This window comes from Salvia miltiorrhiza, chromosome 5 (genome assembly GCF_028751815.1).
Source record: "Salvia miltiorrhiza cultivar Shanhuang (shh) chromosome 5, IMPLAD_Smil_shh, whole genome shotgun sequence".
In the NCBI taxonomy this organism is placed as follows: domain Eukaryota; kingdom Viridiplantae; phylum Streptophyta; class Magnoliopsida; order Lamiales; family Lamiaceae; genus Salvia; species Salvia miltiorrhiza.
Window position 1 is genome coordinate 25,588,878 of NC_080391.1, and position 22,361 is coordinate 25,611,238.

The window sequence follows — 22,361 nt, forward strand, 5'->3', positions numbered from 1 at the left end:
ACCCCTAACAAACACTTTCCCAAACTTAACAGATTTTGGGTCAAAGGCTTCTGTCATCAGATTAACATAGAACTCCCTAATAATGTCAGCATCATAGGGAAACACATTTACAACCGTACCCCACATACCCCTATCTTGCAAAAGAATATCAAGCTTATACTTTGAAAAGAAATCCTCATCCGCACGTCTATCATTATGAAACTTCCTAGCAGCCAACACTTTGAGAGCATTCTTTGCTTCACGAGTGTAAAAACGAGTGGAGTACGACTTACTAACCTCAACCTCTGATTCAGAGGAGCTTCCAGAGCAGCTGATGCGAGGGGAGGTAGTGTGAGAGGCAGAAGAAACCTTTCCGCTCTTTGAGGTGGGAGAATGCTCAGCCTTTGGCTTGAGAACAGGAGGCTGTGATGTTGGACCAACATCACTGTCTTCTCGGCTAGGAAGATTGAGAGTAGAAGGGATCACCCGTGTGGATTTTGACCTTGAGGATCGCCTGAGAGAGGCCACTCCAGCTTTACGTTTTCGGCTTTTCTTGTCAGGGACAAAGGTGTCAACATCAATAACATCTGTGTTTTCTTCTGGATCAACATCCTGACCAACATCAGGAATCTTTTCAGAGTCATCAACATCCATGGATGTGCGTATATCACCAGCAGCACATTCTTCTTCAGCAACAACAGAAGCTTTATCAACATCTGACCCTGGTTGTGATGCAAGATCAAGCAGGGCCTCTTTGGCAATTTCCCCAATTCTCTCCAAAGAGGTATCTTGAGAAGCATGCGCTGATTCCTCTTTTGAAGACGGAATTGACTCTTCGCTTGGAGTTTGATGTTGAGTAACACCAAAAGCTGGATGTCCTGTGGATTTTTCCGAGGTCGCATGAACAGTGGGGTTTGGTAGAGAAGTTTTCCCCTTCGTGAGATTTTCGTCAACTTTCGCAGAGGAACCAGGAACCATTTTTGAATGAACACTCTCAAGAGGAGGAACAGTGGAGATCGGCTCAGGGTTGATGGGAGTCTCTACCATTTGCAAAGAAGCAGGATCAACATCAGCCCTCACAGATGATTCAGTGGTACTTCTCTTCGGAGAGCCTTTTGGAGAAGGGGCTGGAGGAAAAGTTCCTCCTGGGACATCCACTGGAGATTGAGAAGACGAGGGTTTGTCGGTTGATTCGGCCATCTGAGGGAGGGCTGAGAGATGTTTGGCTGCACTTTCCGGTGATCCGAAGTGTTGGATCAGACTCTTGATGAGAGAGGAAAGATCAGGATTTTTGTCCATGACTTTTGAGCTTCAAAAGGAGACACTGCACAAATCTCGATAGAAGGGTTTGTGAAATGAAAGGTAATAATGAACAATCAGAACAACCCCCTTAAATACAAACGAAAAGATCCCAGCCAACATCAACCACTAAGCCACGAGATAAAATCAAATCCCATAAAAATCTCCCTCACAAAGACAAATCAAAATTCGAAAAACATATCACAAGAGATAATGAGAGGCGGATCAAGCATCAGAAGAACAAACCCTAGAAACACAATTAACCAATAAGATCACCAAGGAAAAAGATAAGGAGAGAGAACCAAAAAAGAAAAAAGATATGCCTATTGAAACAAAACAGTAGAGCCAATGTTACTTCAAATGTTAGTCCAACATTAGAAGACAATGTTATCCAACATCCGGAACAACAGACTATGATTCTTTCAGCAGAGGAAGATACTTTTAAACACAGCACTTTGAGATCTTAAAGCTCAACATCCATTTTCCCTGAGTGCATCGTCGCAGCGAACGCCGTGCCCCGAGTACTTAGATGAAAGAGAGGAGGATCCCATTTATTTTCAGCTGTTTTATGACCATTAAGCCTCACTCTTGTGCTACCGGTCTTATAACATCAAATATTTTTTTTTAATCAACATCTGCTAAAAGAACACAGCATAAACCGGTTAGACCGAACAACATCAGGACAACCAATATGGACATTGCACTGTCAGTAACACAGGCTCCAACATGCATATGCCTAAACAAAAGAAAAAAAAACAAACACAAAGAAACAAAAAACAGATGTTAGGATCCAACAAAGACAACCTAAGTCCTAACACCATGCATGCAAGAACATTTAAATGCAGCACAAACCGAGAGACTTCCTAAGATGGGAGAATCTCTCAAAATCTAAAGCTTTGGTAAAAATATCAGCAAGTTGTTTTTCAGTAGGAATGTATTCCAACACAATGAGCTTTTTCTCAACAAGATCTCTTATAAAATGATGACGAATATCAATGTGCTTTGTGCGATAGTGTTGAACAGGATTCTTAGAAATCTCTATAGCACTAGTGTTGTCACACATGACAGTCAAGATGTTACTTTCCATACCATAGTCGTCCAACATCTGTCTGAGCCAAAGAAGTTGAGCACAACAACTGCCAGCAGCAATGTATTCGGCTTCAGCAGTAGAGAGAGAAACATAATTTTGTTTCTTGCTTGACCAGGACACAACATTGTTTCTCAAAAGATAACATCCTCCACTTGTACTTTTTCTGTCATTAGCATCACCTGCCCAATCAGCATCACTAAATCCGACAATGTTAGAGTTAGTGTCTTTGGAATACCACATTCCAAGTTCAGATGTTCCAGCAACATAGCGTATGATGCGTTTAACAGCCTTCAAATGTGACTCCTTTGGCTGAGCTTGGTACCTAGCACACACTCCTACACTGTACAGAATATCAGGTCTACTTGCAGTTAGATAAAGCAAACTGCCAATCATTTCTCTGTATAATGTTGGATCAACATCACGTCCAACATCGTCCTTGCATAATCTGTCAGTGGAACCCATGGGAGTTCTCATGTGCTTAGCAGACTCGAGGCCAAATCTCTGAACAAGACTTTTTGAGTACTTGCTTTGAGAGAAGAAAATGCCTTCAGGAGTTTGTGTTACCTGTAAACCTAGGAAAAAATTCAATTGCCCCACCATACTCATTTCGAATGTGGTAGACATGGCCTTAACAAAATCCTTCACAAGCTTATCATTAGTTGCAGCAAACACAATGTCATCAACATAAATCTGTGCAATGATAGTGTTACCAGCATGCCTTTTGATGAACAAAGTTTTATCAACTTGACCACGAGAAAAACCATAATCAAGGAGAAACACAGTCAACCTTTCATACCATGCACGTGGTGCTTGTTTTAATCCATACAAAGCCTTTTTAAGTTTAAACACATGATCAGGCTTACTAGTGTTTTCAAACCCTTTAGGCTGTTCAACATAGGCTTCCTCAGATAAGACACCATTTAAAAAGGCACTCTTAACATCCATTTGTAACAAGGAGATCCCAAACTGACAAGCAATGGCAAATAACAGCCTAATTGACTCAATTCTAGCAACAGGAGCAAAAGTTTCATCAAAATCGATCCCTTCCACTTGAGTGTACCCCTGTGCTACCAATCTAGCTTTGTTTCTAACAATGTTACCAAACTCATCAGTTTTATTCTTGAAAATCCACTTAGTACCAATAACATTCTTGTTATGTGGTCTAGGAACAAGATCCCACACATCATTTCTAATAAACTGATTAAGTTCTTCATGCATAGCATTGACCCACATAACATCTTTAAGAGCATCAGCAACATTCTTAGGTTCAACAAGTGACAGATAACATTCAACCTCAGCAAGCTCACACACAGAAGTCATACATGCAATTCTTACCAACTCTTTGTAATCGACTTCCTTCTTCTGTCGAGCGACAACTTTCTCACCAACATCTCCGATGATTTGAGAACTTGGATGATCTCTTCTCACATGACTTGGGGGATCTCGTATGATGGAATCATGAAGAAATTGAGCTTCCAACTCTTCTTCAGAGTCCGACACGTAGTTGTCAGCTTCTCCTTCTGATGTTGACCCGGACGAAGTGACATCAGATGTTGGTACAGATGTTGTACCATCATTGCCGCTTCTGTGGTGGTCAGAAGCATGACTTATGTTGTTGGGCTCCTCAAGTAGCTCAGTAACATCTTCATCCTCTGTTCTATCAATGAGACTAAGAGAATCATCAAACACAACATTAACAGTCTCTTGAATAGTCTTTGTTCTCAGGTTATATACACGAAAAGCATGACTATTCACAGAATATCCAAGGAAGAGACCTTTGTCACTTTTGGAATCAAACTTGTTGAGGTGATCACGGTCATTCAAGATGTAACAGACACATCTAAAAACATGAAAATACTTGAGATTGGGCTTCTTGCCTTTAAGGATCTCATACAGAGTTAACATAGTACCTGGTCTCATGTACACCCTATTGATGATGTGACATGCTGTACTCACAGCCTCAGCCCATAGTCGTTTGGAGAGACCTTTTGCTTGCAACATAGCTCTCACCATTTCCTGAATGGTTCTATTCTTTCTTTCGGCAACACCATTTTGCTGAGGAGTTTTGGGTGCAGAGAACTCATGGAAAATTCCATTGTTAGTGCAGAAGTCATCAAAGAGAGAGTTCTCAAATTCTTTACCATGGTCAGTCCTAATTCTTCCAACATACTGGCCATATTGAACTCTAAACCTTTTATACAGTTTCTTGAAATGAGCAAAGGTTTCAGATTTTGTTTTCAAGAATTCAACCCAAGTGTATCTTGAAAAATCATCAGCACACACAAGTACATACCATTTTCCTCCTAAGCTTTCAACTTCAATGGGTCCCATCAGATCCATATGCAGGAGTTCGAAACATTTTGAGGTACAGCATGTTGACAACATTGGATGAGCTGTCTTGTGTTGCTTCCCCTTCTGGCACGGTTGACACACAACATCTTTCTTGAAGTTCAATTTAGGAAGGCCTCGAACTACATCATGTGTGATCAACTTTTGAAGATTCTTGAAGTTGACATGTCCCAGTCGTTGATGCCAAAGATCAACATCATCAAGTTTGACTGCATTGCAGAACGTTTCTTCTTGGGACTTGTAGCAATTGTCAGACGACCTTTTTCCCATCATCACACACTGATTTGTGTCATCAAAGACTTCACAAAGATGTTTGTCGAACTTTACAGTCATACCTGCATCACATAACTGACTTATGCTAAACAGGTTAGCCTTAAGCCCTTCAACAAGATACATATCTTTTAATTTAGGAAAATCAGTAACATTGAGAACTTCTTTCCCCAGAATTGTTCCTTTTCGCACCTCCTCCAAAAGTGACTTTTCCTCCAGATGTTGGAACAAAATCAGAGAGTAAAGCCTTTGTTCCTGTCATATGTCTAGAACACCCACTGTCAAAGTACCAATTCTCAGAAATATTAGCATTCAAGGAGGTGTAGACAACAGTATTACAGGTTTCATTCTATTCTCTCTTATCCAACAATCTGCTAAAGTCAAACCTGCCAGTGTTACTAACATTCTTCTGGTAACAGTCAAACATCTGTGTCGCAGATTTTACAGCACAATCACTTATGTATTTGACATAATGAGGTTTGATATGTCCAGGAGCAGAACAATAACGACAAACATAGGATTTTTTCTTTTTTCTTTTCTTATGAGGATCCTTAATGTTGTCAACATTCATACTGACATTTCTTTCTTTAACAAAAATAGTAGTATTACGATGTTGCTTTCTTTGCTCCTCAGCACAGAAACCAATACCAGAATTACTATGCTGACCATGAGACAGAACTTCATTTAAACATGAGGTCCCTTTGTTGAACCGTTTAAACACCCTTTCAGAATCACAAACTTTACCTCGGAGTATATCAAGTTCAACATCACGTTGAGAGAGCATCCTTTCAAGCCTTGTAATTTGCCCTTTGAGATTTTGGTTTTCATCAACCAACATACAGATGTCATTTCTCAACTCCCGACATTGAGAATCAACAATCTCATAGAGCTCTTTAAAATTCTCCATCTCTTTCAGTGGACCACTCTCCTGTTCTTCCAAGGCTGCAACACAACAAAAATTCGGTATACTGGAGTTGAAATCATCAAGAATAGTCATTTCATACCAGTTCGTTGTGTTAGTGGGGATTTTCATCCCATCAATCTCCTGAACATCAGTATCCATGTCAAAAACATCATTGTTAAACATCACATCAAACTGATCATTTTCAGAAGAGATGTTCACATCAGTGTTGGCAACATCAACATCAACATTCATATTGTCAGACACATCAATCAGATCAACATCACAGTCGGATCTGGAAATATTGTCATCAACACTTAGAGTTCCAGATTCAGAAAAACTATCTGAATAAATCATTTCATCATCAAGATTTTCAAGGGCTCCAATCATGTCTTCTTCCTGCAAATCCTCTTCATCAACTGTAGCCATAAGGAGAACTTTTTCCTCCTCAGAATCTGAGTCATCACTAAGAGTTGCAGTAAGACCAGAATGCCTTTTTCTTGCAACTGTGGGACACTCATTTGCATAGTGACCCATCCCTTGACAGCCCCTTTCAGGTAGAGATCTCAGTATCTTACTGACCAATCTTTCGTTGCTAATAGGTTCTCCAAGTCCAACATATTCATTTGAGATTTCACATAGTTTCTCATAGTATGCAGAGAAAGTCTCATCATCGCGCATTCTCAAAATCTCAAATTTGGTGGTCAGCATTCGCATTTTTGTTGCTCTAACACTGGCTGAACCTTCACATTGTTCCTGCAAAATGAGCCAAGCATCTCGAGCTTCCGTGCAATTAGAAATCATGCGAAATGCAGGAACATCAACAGAGATAAAGATAACATTTAAGGCTCTGGAGTTATGGTTAGAAATGAGTCTTTCATCAGCAGACCATTTACTCTCGGGTGTGAGAGAAGTAACTCCATTTTCATCAGTGGTACGCGGTGGAGTCCACCCATCCAACACAACCACCCAGGCACGTTCATCAATAGATTTGATATAGATTTTCATCCTAGTTTTCCACAAGTTGTAGTTCTTCCCACCACTATCAAGAGTAGGAGGTCGAGCCGACACACTTGACAAATCCATAAGTGGTAATTTTACACACAGGAATCGATTCTTAGTACGTCAAGAGCCTGCTCTTGATGCCAATTGAAATAGTTTAGTGCCCCAAATTACCAACAAAGTAAAACTGTGTAAAGAAAAGAGAAATGTTGGATGCAATGTTATCAACAGAATGTTACTAACATTACAACCAACATGCAGCGGAAATTAATAACACACAGGAATATTTTTTTCACGGATTATAAATAACCCGTGAGTGCCTCAAGGCTAAAATCACTATGTTGAATCAACAATACAAAGTACAGATTTGGATCTTCTTGGAGATCTATTTTTACAGAATGACTGCCTAAGATAAACCAACCTATCTACTTTCAGTACTACAATGTTGATACAACACAGAACCTAAAACAGCCGAATAACAAAAGTTAATCGGACAAAGCAAACAACTTGCTACGCTCCAATGGCCTTGCACTTCAACTCTTGCCCTCGACGTCCCGTCGATACAAAGATAGACTTTACAGATTGGCTGCCTAAGTCTACTTCGTCAAAGCAATCCTTGAAGAACCGGTGACATGTTTGCAGCAGGAAAATGACGAGATGGTTGCGAGTGAATGTTAAGTCTCTGATTTTGCACTTCCAAAACGTAAGGATGAATGAGGCTTCTTGCTGCTTTGATAGACCTTCATGTCGCGGTTAGTTTCCTCCACTTTTCACTTCCAGAAGCTTCCAATAACCGCTGCAATCCACCTCCGAAAACTGCTAGTCGACCAGTCTGGAATGTTGGTTGAAAGATCATGGCTCCTTAAAAGTAGGAACTAACACCCCACTACTTTGGATCATGAAAAACCGCCTTTCCACTTATTGAAAACGTGGTCAACAAGCTTGAAACCTTTATTCCACAACCAAAGAATAATAAAACGTGAAAGGAAGGTAAAGATTAAATATATACAATTACCAATGGAGAGTCAAAGTATGAAGTCAAGGCAGACTCCAGAATGTTGGTTGCAACCCAGAAATGTTGACACCATGAATGTTATCAACATTCCACCCAACATTGAAACCATGTATGTTATCAACATTGGTCCCAACATTGTCGGAGTCAACATTGACTCTAACAGAGTTTATTTAGTGTAACATTGATAGATTAAAACAAAAATGTTAATTCATTGTTTACTTAATAAGTGTTTAATATTGATGATTAACTTTGATAGATAAAAATAGTAATATGAATCTCTTGTTTACGTTGCTGTATTGGAACTTTGAAAAAAGGCAAATTACTTTGATAAAAATAGTAAGGCTCTTCATAACTTCTATTTAGGGTAAGTATTCAGATTTCAGATTGAATTTTTGCCTGATTCGATCCAATCTAAAAATTCAAAAATTTTCAATTATATACTCCCCCCATCCACAAAGAGTTTGTGGAAGAGTGGACGGCACGGGTATTAATAAAAAAATTGAAAGATGTGATTTTAGTTTTAAAGGGCAGTATTGGGCCCACCAAATTGTAAAAGTAAATTATGAGTATTTTATAAATATTGAGTGTGAATGATAGTATTTAAAGTATAAAGGAGATTTCTAAAAAAGAAAAACACACATTTTTTGTGGACGGACAAAAATAGTAATAAACACAATCTTTATAGACGGAGGGAGTAAGTTATTTTAATATTGTGAATACTTCATCCATAACATGTAATGTTTGCTTAACTCTTTTACCAACACAAATTCATTTAACTCTTTGATTGACTCTAATATTAGTTTATTGTCAAAAAATAAATATGAACATATTAGAAAATTTGTTTGCAAATTTTCTATTCCAATATTTTTCTTAATATAATCTTTTGCAAATTCTAATCGACCAATGATCAAACTCATTTTTCTATGATTTTTAATGATCTGAAGATGTTGACAATTGTTTTGTATTTTAATTGCTTTATTTTGTAAAATGTGATATTTACTCGTACTTTGATGAAAATTTTCAAAATATTGAGTACTACAAAAGTTTACATACATAACAGTGCATAGATAACGGTTTTTTTCAAAAACCGTTATGTATGAGCGCACTTTTAGGAATAGATAACGGTTTTGGAAAAATCCGTTATCTATGTAGTGTTGTCTATATGCATAGATAACAGTTTTTGAAAAACCGTTATATTTTTGCGTTATCTATTAGTTGCATACATAACGGTATTACAAAACCGTTAAGCCACCGTTATCTATGACCATCTTTTATAACGGTTTATTCATAACGTTAAAGAACCGTTATGTATAAGAGTCATTTACAACGGTTTTGGAACCGTTATGTTTGAGCGTATCTAAAAACTGTTATGTATAATTTTTTTTAATTATTTTTTTTAAATTTTTTTAAAACTTATTATATTATATCATTTGAAACTTAGTTTCCCCCATTCTACTCCACCCAATCCGCTGCTGAACTCCTTCTTCCGGCCGCACCACCTGTCCGCCTTCCCACCGGCTCCGGCGAGGCCGTGTCCGGCCGAGGGCGCTGCTCCTCGACTACTTCCTCCCATCATCCATTCTTCTCTCTCAAAAATCACGGATGAAGACAAAAGGGGAGCCCTAATTTCCTCCCCAAATCAGGAAACGCCGTCGCCTGAGCCGAAATCCGGCAACACAGCGCCCTTCTCTCCGATGTTGTCGATGCCTCCACGCAGGAGGCCCCTTTCCCTTCCAATTTTGAGCCCTAGCTTTCATAGAAAGAAATACCGTTGCCGCTGCAACTGGAAGACCAGTGAATGGTCGGGCGAGTCGTTGTCACCTCCGCTCTCTCGTTACCTCTCTCACTCACTCTCAAGAACAGATCTCCCTCACACACGAAGAGAATAGAAACCGAGTCCTAGCTCTCTCTCGACTCTTTCCCAATCTCTCGCTGCTGTTACGTTTCTCCGTCGAGCAGGTGAGGGCCTGCCGCCTCCGTCGATCCTCCGAGCTCCGTCGTGCGTCGGAAGTTCGTCGTCGTGCCGCTCTCCTTGGTTACAGAGCAGGGTAGCCGCAATTATCCCCTTTCGAAGCTAGGTTTTCTATTCCATCCATACAATCTAGCCCTAATTCTATTTCTTACTTTTTATTCTTGCTGAATTCGGCAAATTGATGTTTGAGTTTGTACTTGTGAGTGTGAGTTACTCATTATTGCTGAGTTAAGCTGAATAATGGGCAAAGATGGCTTAATTTAACGAATTTACGTATTTGGCTAATTTGTTGAACGGAGTTGGTTATGAATGTGTGGTGTGATGCTATCCTCAATTCCTTACTATCAGTGTATTATGTATGTGGTGATGTTTCTCCTGTACGTTTTAAGAATTTTATCAAGAGAAATCTAATAATAGATGAGGCACTTTCAAGATTCATATATCCTATTTGTTCGTTGAAGTTTATGCAATTGCAGAAATTGAGATTTTAGATTTTGGTACGTGGAAAGGAATCAGTAGGATTATTTTTTATCTGATGTCTTGCTGGGATCTGATTCGTGTGAATGTGATCGACAGGGAACAGAGCAAAATGATGAGGTTGCAAACCTATGGAGGGATTAGTTTAATAGCTTGATCTAGCTTCACATATTTACGACTTTGACATTGGAAGAAGAGAATAATGTGCTTATTCGTATGTCAGTCTACTTATTTTAAATCAAAATATAATTTTGACAGTATGTCAGTCTATATTCCTACTGGAAAGGTAAAGGTGTAACGTTAGTTGTTTTAATATGTTCTAGCCTTTTTAGGTTTCTTTTCCTCACTAATTTGTGTGTTATCTTATCTGGTTTTATAAAGAGCATCTGCTCAAGAGGGTTCATAGTTTTGAAATCAAGTTGCAGGACTTACCTAATCATGTCTCTATCCAGGTGGATGATTATTTATACACACTTCCCGTTAAGGCACTTCCTGGTATTGGACATGTTTTGGAAGAAAAATTGAAGAATAAACAAATTAGAACATGTGGCCAATTGCGTTCAATTACCAAGGTAATCTTTACAGTAATTGGGACCGAGTTTTTCATTTGGTATTGTTTGTCATGGCTCTTTCTTTCATACACATCTTTTCCAGACTGATCATAAGTTGTCCAAAAAGTTCAGAGGGTATTCTTTGGTGTTCTTTGACTATTTCTGATGCACTTTGTATCTGCTCTGACCAACTTTGCCTTAGGTTTTATTCAGATATTTTTCTGGGTCAGTTCTGTTACCTTAATTCATTATGATAGGATCAAGGTAGGACTCTTTCAACTTGGAAACCTATGACATACTATATGAATAGTAAGTAGTGGTTTTCACAAGTTCCCACAATCCCCCACGTCTCTCTCTCTCTCTCTCTCTATATATATATATATATATATAACAGACTTGAGTTGAGATCTTCATGTGCTAGTTACCAGTATTGGTAAAGGCTGTCTTTAGTTTGATCATCATTCAGTAGAGATCTTCGTGTGCTAGTTACTAGTGAGTTGAGATATTGATAAAAGGCTGTCTTTAGTTTTGATCATCATTCACTAAAGGTCTCTGTGCTTCCTGGCTTCAAAAACTTGTCCTTATCTTCTGGTCCTTTCAATCCTCGGCAGGTTCTTCAAACTCTTAAGCGATGTCAAGAAGACCCAATGCTGCTCGCCGTATTGGAGATGGCGGGAGCATTCCTTTTGTCGGGGCATTGCATTCCAAGGCCCAAACTTCTCCACTATTATCCATTGGAATTTTTGTTGTGGTATATCTCTTTACTTCTTTCACTTTGCCTCCTCTTATACATGAGAGAGCTCAGAGAGCACACATATTTGCATGAGTTATTCACCATTATTGCATATACACATAGTGGATAGGTACATACATTTCACACATAGATCCCTTTTTCCATATTGTACAATCATGGAATTGAGTTACAGTTACCTTGTGTATCTGAATTTTAAAAAAAGAGAGAGGAGGAGATGGCTTAAGGATGATGCTTGTTCACTTATTTCTAGTACTTGTCATGATGACCCTTGTCACATAGTTGAGCTTGTTGCATTAATGTGTATCTAAAATGAGAGAACTGATAAGCTACTTTTTTCCGGAATTTCAGGGAGCATTGCTGGTTGTTGGTTATCTTTATCACAGTTCAGGTTTGTTCTTGGTTTTTTCACACACACCGCTGTACCCCAGGAAATCAATCTTATGTACTTGTTCCAATAATTATATTAGGAAGCTGGCAAGAAAAATATAAGGACGATGGAAACATTCCTTTTAATAGGTCACTTTAGTTAAAGAGTGTTTGGAGGTATATTCAACCATTGAGGTTATATCATTTTTCCTTTGTTCTTGACAGGTAGCAGGAGTGGTGACATAAATAGTTTAAGTAGACTTGAAGGTAAGTACCTATGATTCAAAAGTGTTGTATCTGTTATTTACCCGATTTGTTTTGGTGAATTATGAATAAATAATGCATGCATGTATAGAAGGCTTCATTCTTGTACTTGCAACCATTATATCTTCAAAATTTCTTGGTTTTTCAATTGGTTTAATGAAGCTGGTACTACAAGTTTCACCAGATTTTGACATTTTGTGATATTCTTTGGTGCCAAGATGCATGTCGGGGGTTTCACCAGAAGTAATCGATGTTCAAGATACGAATTTTGCATATGATGTTGAGGAATGCTGTTTTATGTGGGAAAATGGGCTTTACGGCTATATATATAGCATTGCATGTGTGATCTATACCTCTTTCTTGGATAAAGGAAACACGCTTGTCTGATGTGTATATCAATTACCAATCAGTCTTCCGTCTAGCTTTTCATCCTATTCCTTGTTCTCATCTATATGAAACATGGATTTTGCTATTAGATTACATGTACTTTTGTTAACCCATTAATGCTTATGCAGGTGGTGTTTCTTGTACTCTAGAAGTTCAGAAAATAATACCTATTCTGAAGAAAACATATGGTGACAGCATGAAAAAGGTATTGCATGTTGGTCCTGAAACCTGCTCGGTGGTCTCTCAATTATTGAAACAAGAGGATACAGAAGTCTGGGGTATAGAGCCTTATGAGTTAGATGATGCTGATGCCAGCTGCAAGAATCTAGTTCGCAAAGGCATCGTGCGAGTGGCTGATATCAAATTTCCCCTTCCGTACAGGCCTAAGACATTTTCCCTCGTCATAGTTTCAGATGCATTGGATTACTTGTCTCCTAAGTATCTTAACAAGACTGTTCCACAGCTAGCGAGGGTAGCTTCTGATGGCTTAGTTATATTATCTGGTAATACTCCAGCACCCGGTTTCTTATGTGCTTCCGTAATTCTAGATATTTATAAGTAAAAAGAGTGTGTGAACGAGATTAAGCTATTTTATAAATGTAGTCATAGTTTTTCCATCTCAATATTGGAAAAGTCATATATCATACAATATTTTCATAGTGGTTCCAGAGGTTACAATTGGACCACTTGGTTCCATGTTAAATCATTCACATAACTTACAGCAGCTTTCAGCATTTCCAACGTTGCAATTGCATATAGGTCTTCTTTTGTAAATTTTTGAAGTTAGAAGGCAGTGTTACTAACTGTAACATAAATGCTTGCAGGTTACCCAGGTCAGCAAAGAGCTAAAGTGTCGGAGCTTTCCAAGTGGGGGCGCCCGGTAATTGTCAAAATTTATTTTATTTTTGGCACTTATTAATAGGCTTTTTTTCTTCAAATACCTGACGAAATGACTATAATCCCAATGCTATTTGTATCTATACATATGCAAGTGTTTATAGCTGATTAGTCTATGAAAAATCTTACAACTTATAGAAAATTTTGCTAGTCAGATATCTGATATTTGCTGTCTAATGTGATTCATGATGTAGTGTGAAACAAAAGTCAACATATTGTTTGTTATCTTTTTCTTGTCCAGTTTTCTTTTATTTCACATATTTTATTTGGATTATTTTTCTATTGGCAGGTTGAGCTTGTGTGTCGGGTTCTCTCCTAAGTTAGTTGCTGCAAATTCATCATAGCAGGTCAACTAGTTCATGAGGACTTGGTGCTAGAACACATAATATGATAGATTTTTGTTTTAGCTATAAGATAGTTGGTACTTTCAATTTTGAATCGAAATATGCAATGATCATATGTACTTGATACTTGGTTCATTTGGATAGTAATGTATGAATATTTTGGATGATATATAATATTGTTATTGGTGATTTTATCATTTTGTTGTTTTAAAGTTATTTATTTATTTCTTGAGATAAATAACATAAAAATCGAGAAAAAATATTAAATATGCTAGTTGTAGTTGAAATACATAACAGTATAAAAAGTACAAAAAAATCGTTATGTATTTCTATCAAAGATAACGGTAAAAACCGTTATAAAAAGTAAAAAAAACTGTTAACTATGATAGAAAAAAAACAAAAAAATACAAAACATAACGGAAAAATCCTCATACATAACGGTAATAAATCGTTATGTATAAGCATTATAGATAACGGTTTCATACCGTTATGTATAGAAAAAAAACTGTTAACTATGATAGGAAAAAAAACAAAAAAATACAAAACATAACGGAAAAATCCTCATACATAACGGTATAAACCGTTATGTATAATCATTATAGATAACGGTTTCATACCGTTATGTATAGAAAAAAAACTGTTAACTATGATAGGAAAAAAAACAAAAAAAATACAAAACATAACGGAAAAATCCTCATACATAACGGTATAAACCGTTATGTATAATCATTATAGATAACGGTTTCATACCGTTATGTATGAGCGTCTCGTACCGTTATCTATTCTCACATACATAACGGTTTTTAAACCGTTGTCTATGATACGTATCATAGATAACACCACTATACACAACGGTTTTTTTGCTCATAGATAACGGATAAAATCCGTTATCTATGAGCGTTTTTCTAGTAGTGAGTCTAATTTAGGTGAATTGGTCTAAATGAAAATTGAAATTCATCTCGATGCGAATTTCTATACACAAACGGTTCAAAAATCAAAATTCAAACGAAAGATATATGATCAAAACAAGAAATCCGCGTGCAGAAGTGTAAACTTGGTGACTGCTGAGTTGGTAACTGAATTTCTATTTTTTTCTAGACGAAAACAACGCCATCTAGTCTCTGAATTGGTCCGTGTTTTGATCCAAATTGAGGTTTTTGTTTAGTATTTTTGTGATTTTCTACTAGTTTCTTTTCATGTGCATGTATATACGTCCATTGGTACACTTTATAGAGAGACTATTTCATTATTAGAATTTAAATCTCAGAGTTTATATTTTTTTCTTTCTAATGTAAGATTGTCGTAAGTTCACCTATGAATTTCTATTATTTATTTAATTCATTCATGTTTTTGCAAATCCTATTGTGTTATGATTTAAGATGTCTTACTAGTTTTCTTCTTCTTCTTATTTTTTTGATAAATTAAGCAAGTAAATAAAGAAATTTAAAAACCGCACGACGGTGGACTTGAAACCTGGACCTTAGGCCTTAGACATTAACCACCTATTGCTAAGCCAACACACGCACACACTAATTTTCTTATTTGATTCTATAGGGTTTGTATGTTTTTTCTGAATTTACGCTTTTGATTTATTAACTTTAATTTGTCTTTGAGTTTATGATTTATAATTCCTAGTGCTTGTTCCATATCAAGTACTTGATCTATATTTTACATGTTTAGTTGTTTAGTTTAAAACTCAGCGTTTATAATTGTTCAGCCGATTCAAGAACATGACATAATTTTACATTGAGTCCTAGTGGAGAGGTAGGTGGATTATAGAAATATATTCTTTGTGCGTTTTTTAAGAGTTGGTAAAATTTCTCGAGTCATGGTGTAGATAAAGAATTTATTAATGAACTGTCTGAACTGGATTAAAATTGATAATTAGATTAATGGTTAATTGCATGAATTTAGTTGAGTTATTACATTTCCTATGATCAGTTTTTTATTTATGATATTTTTTAAAGTCTGTTATTTTATTTGATTTTCAGTCTTCTGCATATGTATATTTCTTTTGCCCAGTCATAGACATTTCCCCCCTTGAGTTTGTTGCTTGAATAATAGTATTCACTATGTTTTCTCATTATTAGTCTATATATACTTGCCATCAATTTCATCGTTTAATTATATTATTTTATGGTTAGGAATTTAGTGATCGCCTATATAATTAAAAGGGAGGGGTACTTATACACCTAAAATTTTAATTAATTTCTATATTTAGACTTTAACCTATTAGCATCCAATAAATATATTTTATTTTTAAATATAGAGTGGTTTCATTTTCTCGATTTCAAAATGTCGAGCTGGCAGAATGAATTCTACTCTGACGTGGCTTGACATTATGCTCTTGTGAAGTATGTGTTCCAATAATTCTGTCAAATTCGACCTGCGAGTTTCCATCGTGATTGATGACTATTGTAGTGATGGATTATAGTATTTAGTAATGCAATGCAAGTTTCGTTTATTATTATTATAAGAAGAAGAAGAAGAAGAAGACATATAAATTTATTTTGAAAGATATATATGGCTCGTTTTCAAGGCCTCCAAGATACCCTTGAAATTTCCATCTAATCTTTACTTTTTTTAATTGGCACTAATATTGCACTTTTTGCTGTACATCCATTGGAGAGAGAATATTCTATCAAGATTCATATCGATAATTGTTTTTTTATTTATATTATATATGGTATTATGACTTGTAGTGAGTGACTAGGAAAACATTGTTAAAAAGCCTTGCACACTTGAACCTGAAAGATGAGAATAGTAGTCTTACCAAATTAGCTACTATTTTTTTTTAAGAATAGATTATGAATTTATTCTCTCTTTAGCTAAATCCACATTTCTTCTTATTATATACAACGGTATGCGTTTCCTATGACCAATTTTTTTAAGCAGCGGAGGATATAATAGAGAGGCATTCTTGTGTGCTCCATGGAGCACCGTGCTCCATTACACTAACACTTGTATTAAATGGCACTAACACTAACACTATTTTGAAATGATACTAACACTATTTTGTTTTACAAAATGACAATATTGCATTAAATGACACTAACACTAACACTATCTTGAAATGATACTAACATTATTTTGTTTTACAAATGACACTAACACTATTTTGTTTTACAAATGACACTATCATGTTATATAAATAACACTGTCGCGAAATGACACTAACACTCTAACATGATAGTGTCATTTAACTAAAATAAAATAGTGTTAGTGTCATTTCAAGATAGTGTTAGTGTTACTGTTATTTAATGCAAGTGTTAGTGTTATGGAGCACGGTGCTCTATGGAGCACACAAGAATTTGCGTATAATAAATTAGCTAGATTTTTCTAATATTTTTCGTAACATGCTAAATAATCTTAGAATTTCAATATAATGAGTAAAGGGAGGAACACCTCAAATTCTATGCAGTTGCAGTCTTTTACAAACAATTCACAGTTGACTCATCACTTTGATCAATTGTGACGTATATACAAAATGGAACAACAACTTGATAAGCCCAACTATAAATAAATTGAGCTGGTAAAAAATGTATATATGAATATAAGATTTTCTAGTTATCGTACAATACCTATTTGAACCATTTTGTATTATCATAAGTATTTGTGAGACTATAAACATCTTAATTTCACAGTGTTACGATAGGAAATGGAGCGTTCAAATTTGGCCTCTAGAAGCTCAATTATTATAATTCAAGAAAATAATCCCAAGCCATATAGGAATGACACGTTGCAATTGGCATTTATACTATATTCAATACAAGTGATTTTGCATCAAACTCCAATACTTTGGCATCTCACATACTTTTCATTAACTATTTTGATTTAAAAAATCCCATAAAATAGAAAGTGAGTTCAAATTGATTGTGTTGTATCTTTACCAAACTTTAATATTGGACAGGTATCATGTCACATTTTTGAGAGACATGAGTGTTTATTGGTCCACTTAGCAACTCTAAAAATCATTATCTCTTCTTAAATTCTTTGTCACAATATACCTTTAATTAGGTTGCTCCAACATTCTGCGCTCTCCACTCTACTTTCCGAAAAAGAAACAACATTAATTAATTTGAACAACTAGCAATTAACGTTAATAAATCGGCCAAAGAGATTAGTGGAGAATTTATTACAATTTCAAATTAATTAACTATCTATCAAACAAAAAAGAGTGGCTGCCATCACATTATGTTGTGGGGGAAACTACAAAGAAGATTCCTTAAATTAAGTCTTCTTAGTCTATTTCTTAATAATAAGTTGAGTATTAATTAATTATTTTGTAACATCTTTTTCCCCTATATAAACTGCCTACCTAGGAAGCAACATAGCAAACACAAAGAAACTTGAGGTTGGTAGAGCTCATATATAGCCATCTTGAATTTTATATTTTTATTACTACATTTGTTTTAAAAACATTTCTAACTTTTTCTTATATAAGTTAATGTCCCCTAACAATTGCAGTATTTATTTTCAGGTGATTATTGATAATGATGATGAAGAAAATTGTTATTTTGTTTGTGGCTTCTCTTTTGATTGTTGGATTGAGTAATGAAGTGAATGTAGGAGTTGTAAGCAAGAATCGTAAATTGCTGAGTGATTCAGCAGATCGATATACTCCCGGTGGACCAACGCCTTGTTTCCATTGCCTTAGTGAAGGCAAAGGTCATCAAGTTCCTCCATCATCAAGCTCTCAAGCAAAAGTGATTAGTGATGACGATGGATCAGGCCGTTGAAGTTAAGCTTTTATAATAAAAGATGGTGTAGTTCACTATGAGCGTGTTTAAGCATAATGTATATGAAAAATGCGAGTCGAAGTATGTTTGCATTGCTTGAGAGTTATTGGATGTCGAGTGAGTGAAAAATATATGTGAATTGGTAGGTGAAGAGTTTACAAATTCAAATGGTGTGTGGTTGTATGGATGAGTGAATTTGTAGGATTGTCGAATTTGGTTTGAACTATTTTATTGAATTTTAATATTCTATGATGAAATGAATTATATGTTATATACACTTTGGGCTCCTTTGCTACATGATATGGGATAAGATGTGATATCTTTGACTGTGATATCTTTTAATTTATTAGATATCAATATCATGTTTGGTAAAATATATAAAAAAGATTTTACGCTATCACACCTTCCAGATGTGATACAGAATCCAAAAGATATGAATAATAGATAACGAGCCATTAATTTATAAAGGGCTTTGAATTTTGAAGCAAACAACATATTAGGTTATTAAATATAGATATTCATAATCCATCCCACACTTATCATGCATAACAAACGAGCCATTTGTGTCTATAACTTTTTCGTTTTTGAAGGTGTGGTTATTTATTTAAATTTTTTTAGGGAGTTTTTGATGGTGCAATTTTAATAGTTTTCTTTGAGATATGTTATTTTGTTTTATCCCCGTAAATACATTGTATTCCCTCATCTCATTTCACTTGACTTAGTTTTTTTTATACGATTATCAAGGAGAGTAAGACCAAATCGAATAGGACGGTCCAAAAAGAAAACTAGGTCAAATAAAGTAGGATATATGAAGTATATATATTTTAGACTCAAACACTTTGGGAAAACGGATAAACAGTAGATGTTCCTTTGAGATGATCTAATCGGTTAAATTTGATGAGGTGGTAACGAAAAGATTCACGAGTTAAAATCCTATCAATACCTTAAATTTGAGCTTATCTTATAATGTCCAAAATGTCGATTTCTCATAAAAAGAAAGAAAACATGGGAGAAGCCGTAACAAAATGAGTATTTTTGTAATTAGTCCTATTAAAGGTGGCCCAACTATAGCAATCTTCAATATTTTTCAAGCTGTAAGCCCGCAGAAGTTAACAGGCTTATTGTATGATTTAGCCCAAATTTAAGTAATGTTGCAAATAGTCGATGTTTAAATAACATAAATCTATTTTTTCTTCAAATTGATGTTGATGTCTCTGTCGGAGTTGCCAACAAGAATTGATCGACTGACGTTCTTAATTATTTTTTTGAATTATTTACACATAAAAATATATGAACTTTCAATTTTTTTTTCCGCGAACTTCATGCTCTTCTTATTTTTCTCACGAAATTCATTTTTACCACAAAATTCATTTTCTCCATATCTTGCACTTAATGATTGAATTTTTGGATCCGAAAATCATACTTATTAAAGTTTTTTAATTTCTCAACACAATAAAAAATTTGAATTAATATTTTAATTATAGCTAAGATTCATGAACATTTCCACGAATCATGATCTAACATGTTAAACTCAATTCATACAATATACAGTCACAATTCATATGACAAATACATACAAAAGATTACACGAATTAACAGAATTTCACTTGTGATTGTGCAAAAAAAAAGTATTTACCTAATTCATATAACCATTTCAGTTCAGACCCAACTAAATTGATTCACCGTGAATACGTATATTCAGCCAATCAAATTGCAATCATATCAAATTTTACTTTTCTGATTAATTGCACACTATTTTCGGATTCCAACGATTGCATATTGAACATCCGAATTAAAATTTGCAATATACCCTTGAACGTGAAAACGAATTCTTAGTTTATTACTGGAAAAATAAATTTCATGGGAAAACTCGGATTTGGTATTATTAATTCATGTGTGGAATTTTTGTGTACGGACAATGTGGGAGTATTTTACCCTTTGACACTTATGTTACACTTGTTGCTATGTGATTGCGATATAATTAAAAACTTTTTTTTTTGACAATGTATATAATTAAAAACTTAAATATATTGCTTATTGTACATAGTTTTTACAGCTTCCAGTTTTCTCCTTTCATTGCTCTTGCAATGGCTTAGGGTCAGATATCGAACCAAAAGTTTTAGTTATTCGAACTCAAAATTTGACAAATTATGCTAATCGAATTCGAATCCAATTTTCTTTCACTTATACAGTGATGGCTGCGATGGCGACAGCGAGACAACAATAACAACGACTTCAGCCTTGAGCTACTACAATGTTGGAGAGAGATCAGCGTGTTTGTTGTTTTGTGTGCATGATTAGTGAATTAGGGCTTAAAGTTAGAATTAAAAAAATGGAGTAGAAATTATAATTAAAATAATTATAATATTGTATATTTATTTAATTTAATTTTTTGATTAATCCGATCCGGTTATCAAGTTAACCGATATTTGAATTTTTTCCAAATTTATTGACCGAATACGTACTGAGTCATTAACCGGAAAAATCAATATCCGATAATCGTGTAGACATGTCTAATTGCAACATTTTCCAATATTAATCTGCTATTGCATCTATGCATAATCTTCACGTGTCAAGAACATTATTGAAAATAATTAATAGTTTCCAAAAGTAAAATACGGTAAATAATTAATAGCTTCAATGCATTTCTTTTTGAGAATATTAATAGCTTCAATGTTGTGATCTATTTTCCTCCACTGAGGTTTTGTATAGATACAACTGAATAATGAAGAATTTGGTATGAAAGCTATATACGAGGGGACACACACGCACACAAAAACAATAAACTAAGGAACAAAATATCTGAAAGCCTAATTAATTAAACACACGAAACTTTTTTTTTTTTTTTAATCTAGAAAAATAAAACACACGAAACTTTTAATTACATAGATTCAGAATTCAAAGTAACGAAGTCGAACTCAAATTGGTTTCACACATTTATCACAGGCAATCACACTGCATGCCCGAATGCCAAACTAATTATGCATGCATACCACGATTTTTTTTTTTATTTATTTTTTTAAAATTACGTACCACAAACTTAACTATAATATATGATTATTTCACCAAATTCCTTAAATATCAACTACTTTTAGGGTTTACGAATGAACCCTAATTGGTATTTGGAGGCTTGTTCTGATTTGTAAACACTCGATGAGTGTTATTCTCCGGCGCGGAGTCTTCCTCGTCTCCAACGTTGTTTGCCTCGGTGGTTGTCCGACGAGGATGGCTCGAGTAACTCTTACCTACACCACTTAATAAATGACGATTAATAATAAAATCGTATGCTTCTGCTTGATCCTGCAGAGTTGTAAGGATCAAGGCAAATGCGACGATCACGACAAACGACTTCATGATCAGAAACTAGACAAGCGAAAAAAAGAGAGATTATTTATAAGATTTATTGCGTTTTATAAGAATATAACTTGAGATGGTTAAGTTATATATAGGTGAAATTAAATCACTGTATTTTGATACTAGTTATTAGTGGCAGGCCAAGATCTATTAGTAATGGTCATGGCACTACCATTAGGATTTAAGTGGAGCATGCACTGGCTTTAAATTAACTTGGAATTTACCAAATGGTGAGATCCTGATTAACTATTACTAATGTCAGTGGTCAATTCACTTGGTTTCGGGCTAATTCTATCGAATTATCGAGTTATTCAGGAGCCAATTAATTTGATAGAAAAAAATTTGAGTTAA

At 35.3% G+C, this 22,361-nt stretch overlaps 1 protein-coding gene across 1 annotated transcript; it reads left to right on the forward strand.

Annotated features, from left to right (window-relative positions):
* The first annotated feature begins 11,438 nt into the window (after window positions 1–11,438).
* Window positions 11,439–13,600, forward strand: LOC131024255 (probable pectin methylesterase CGR2). Its single transcript, XM_057953776.1, has 5 exons — window positions 11,439–11,656; window positions 12,008–12,047; window positions 12,251–12,292; window positions 12,805–13,179; window positions 13,501–13,600. The coding sequence occupies exons 1-5, from the start codon at window positions 11,537–11,539 to the stop codon at window positions 13,593–13,595; spliced, it is 672 nt and encodes a 223-aa protein (XP_057809759.1). The 5' UTR covers window positions 11,439–11,536; the 3' UTR covers window positions 13,596–13,600.
* Window positions 13,601–22,361: the final 8,761 nt, after the last annotated feature.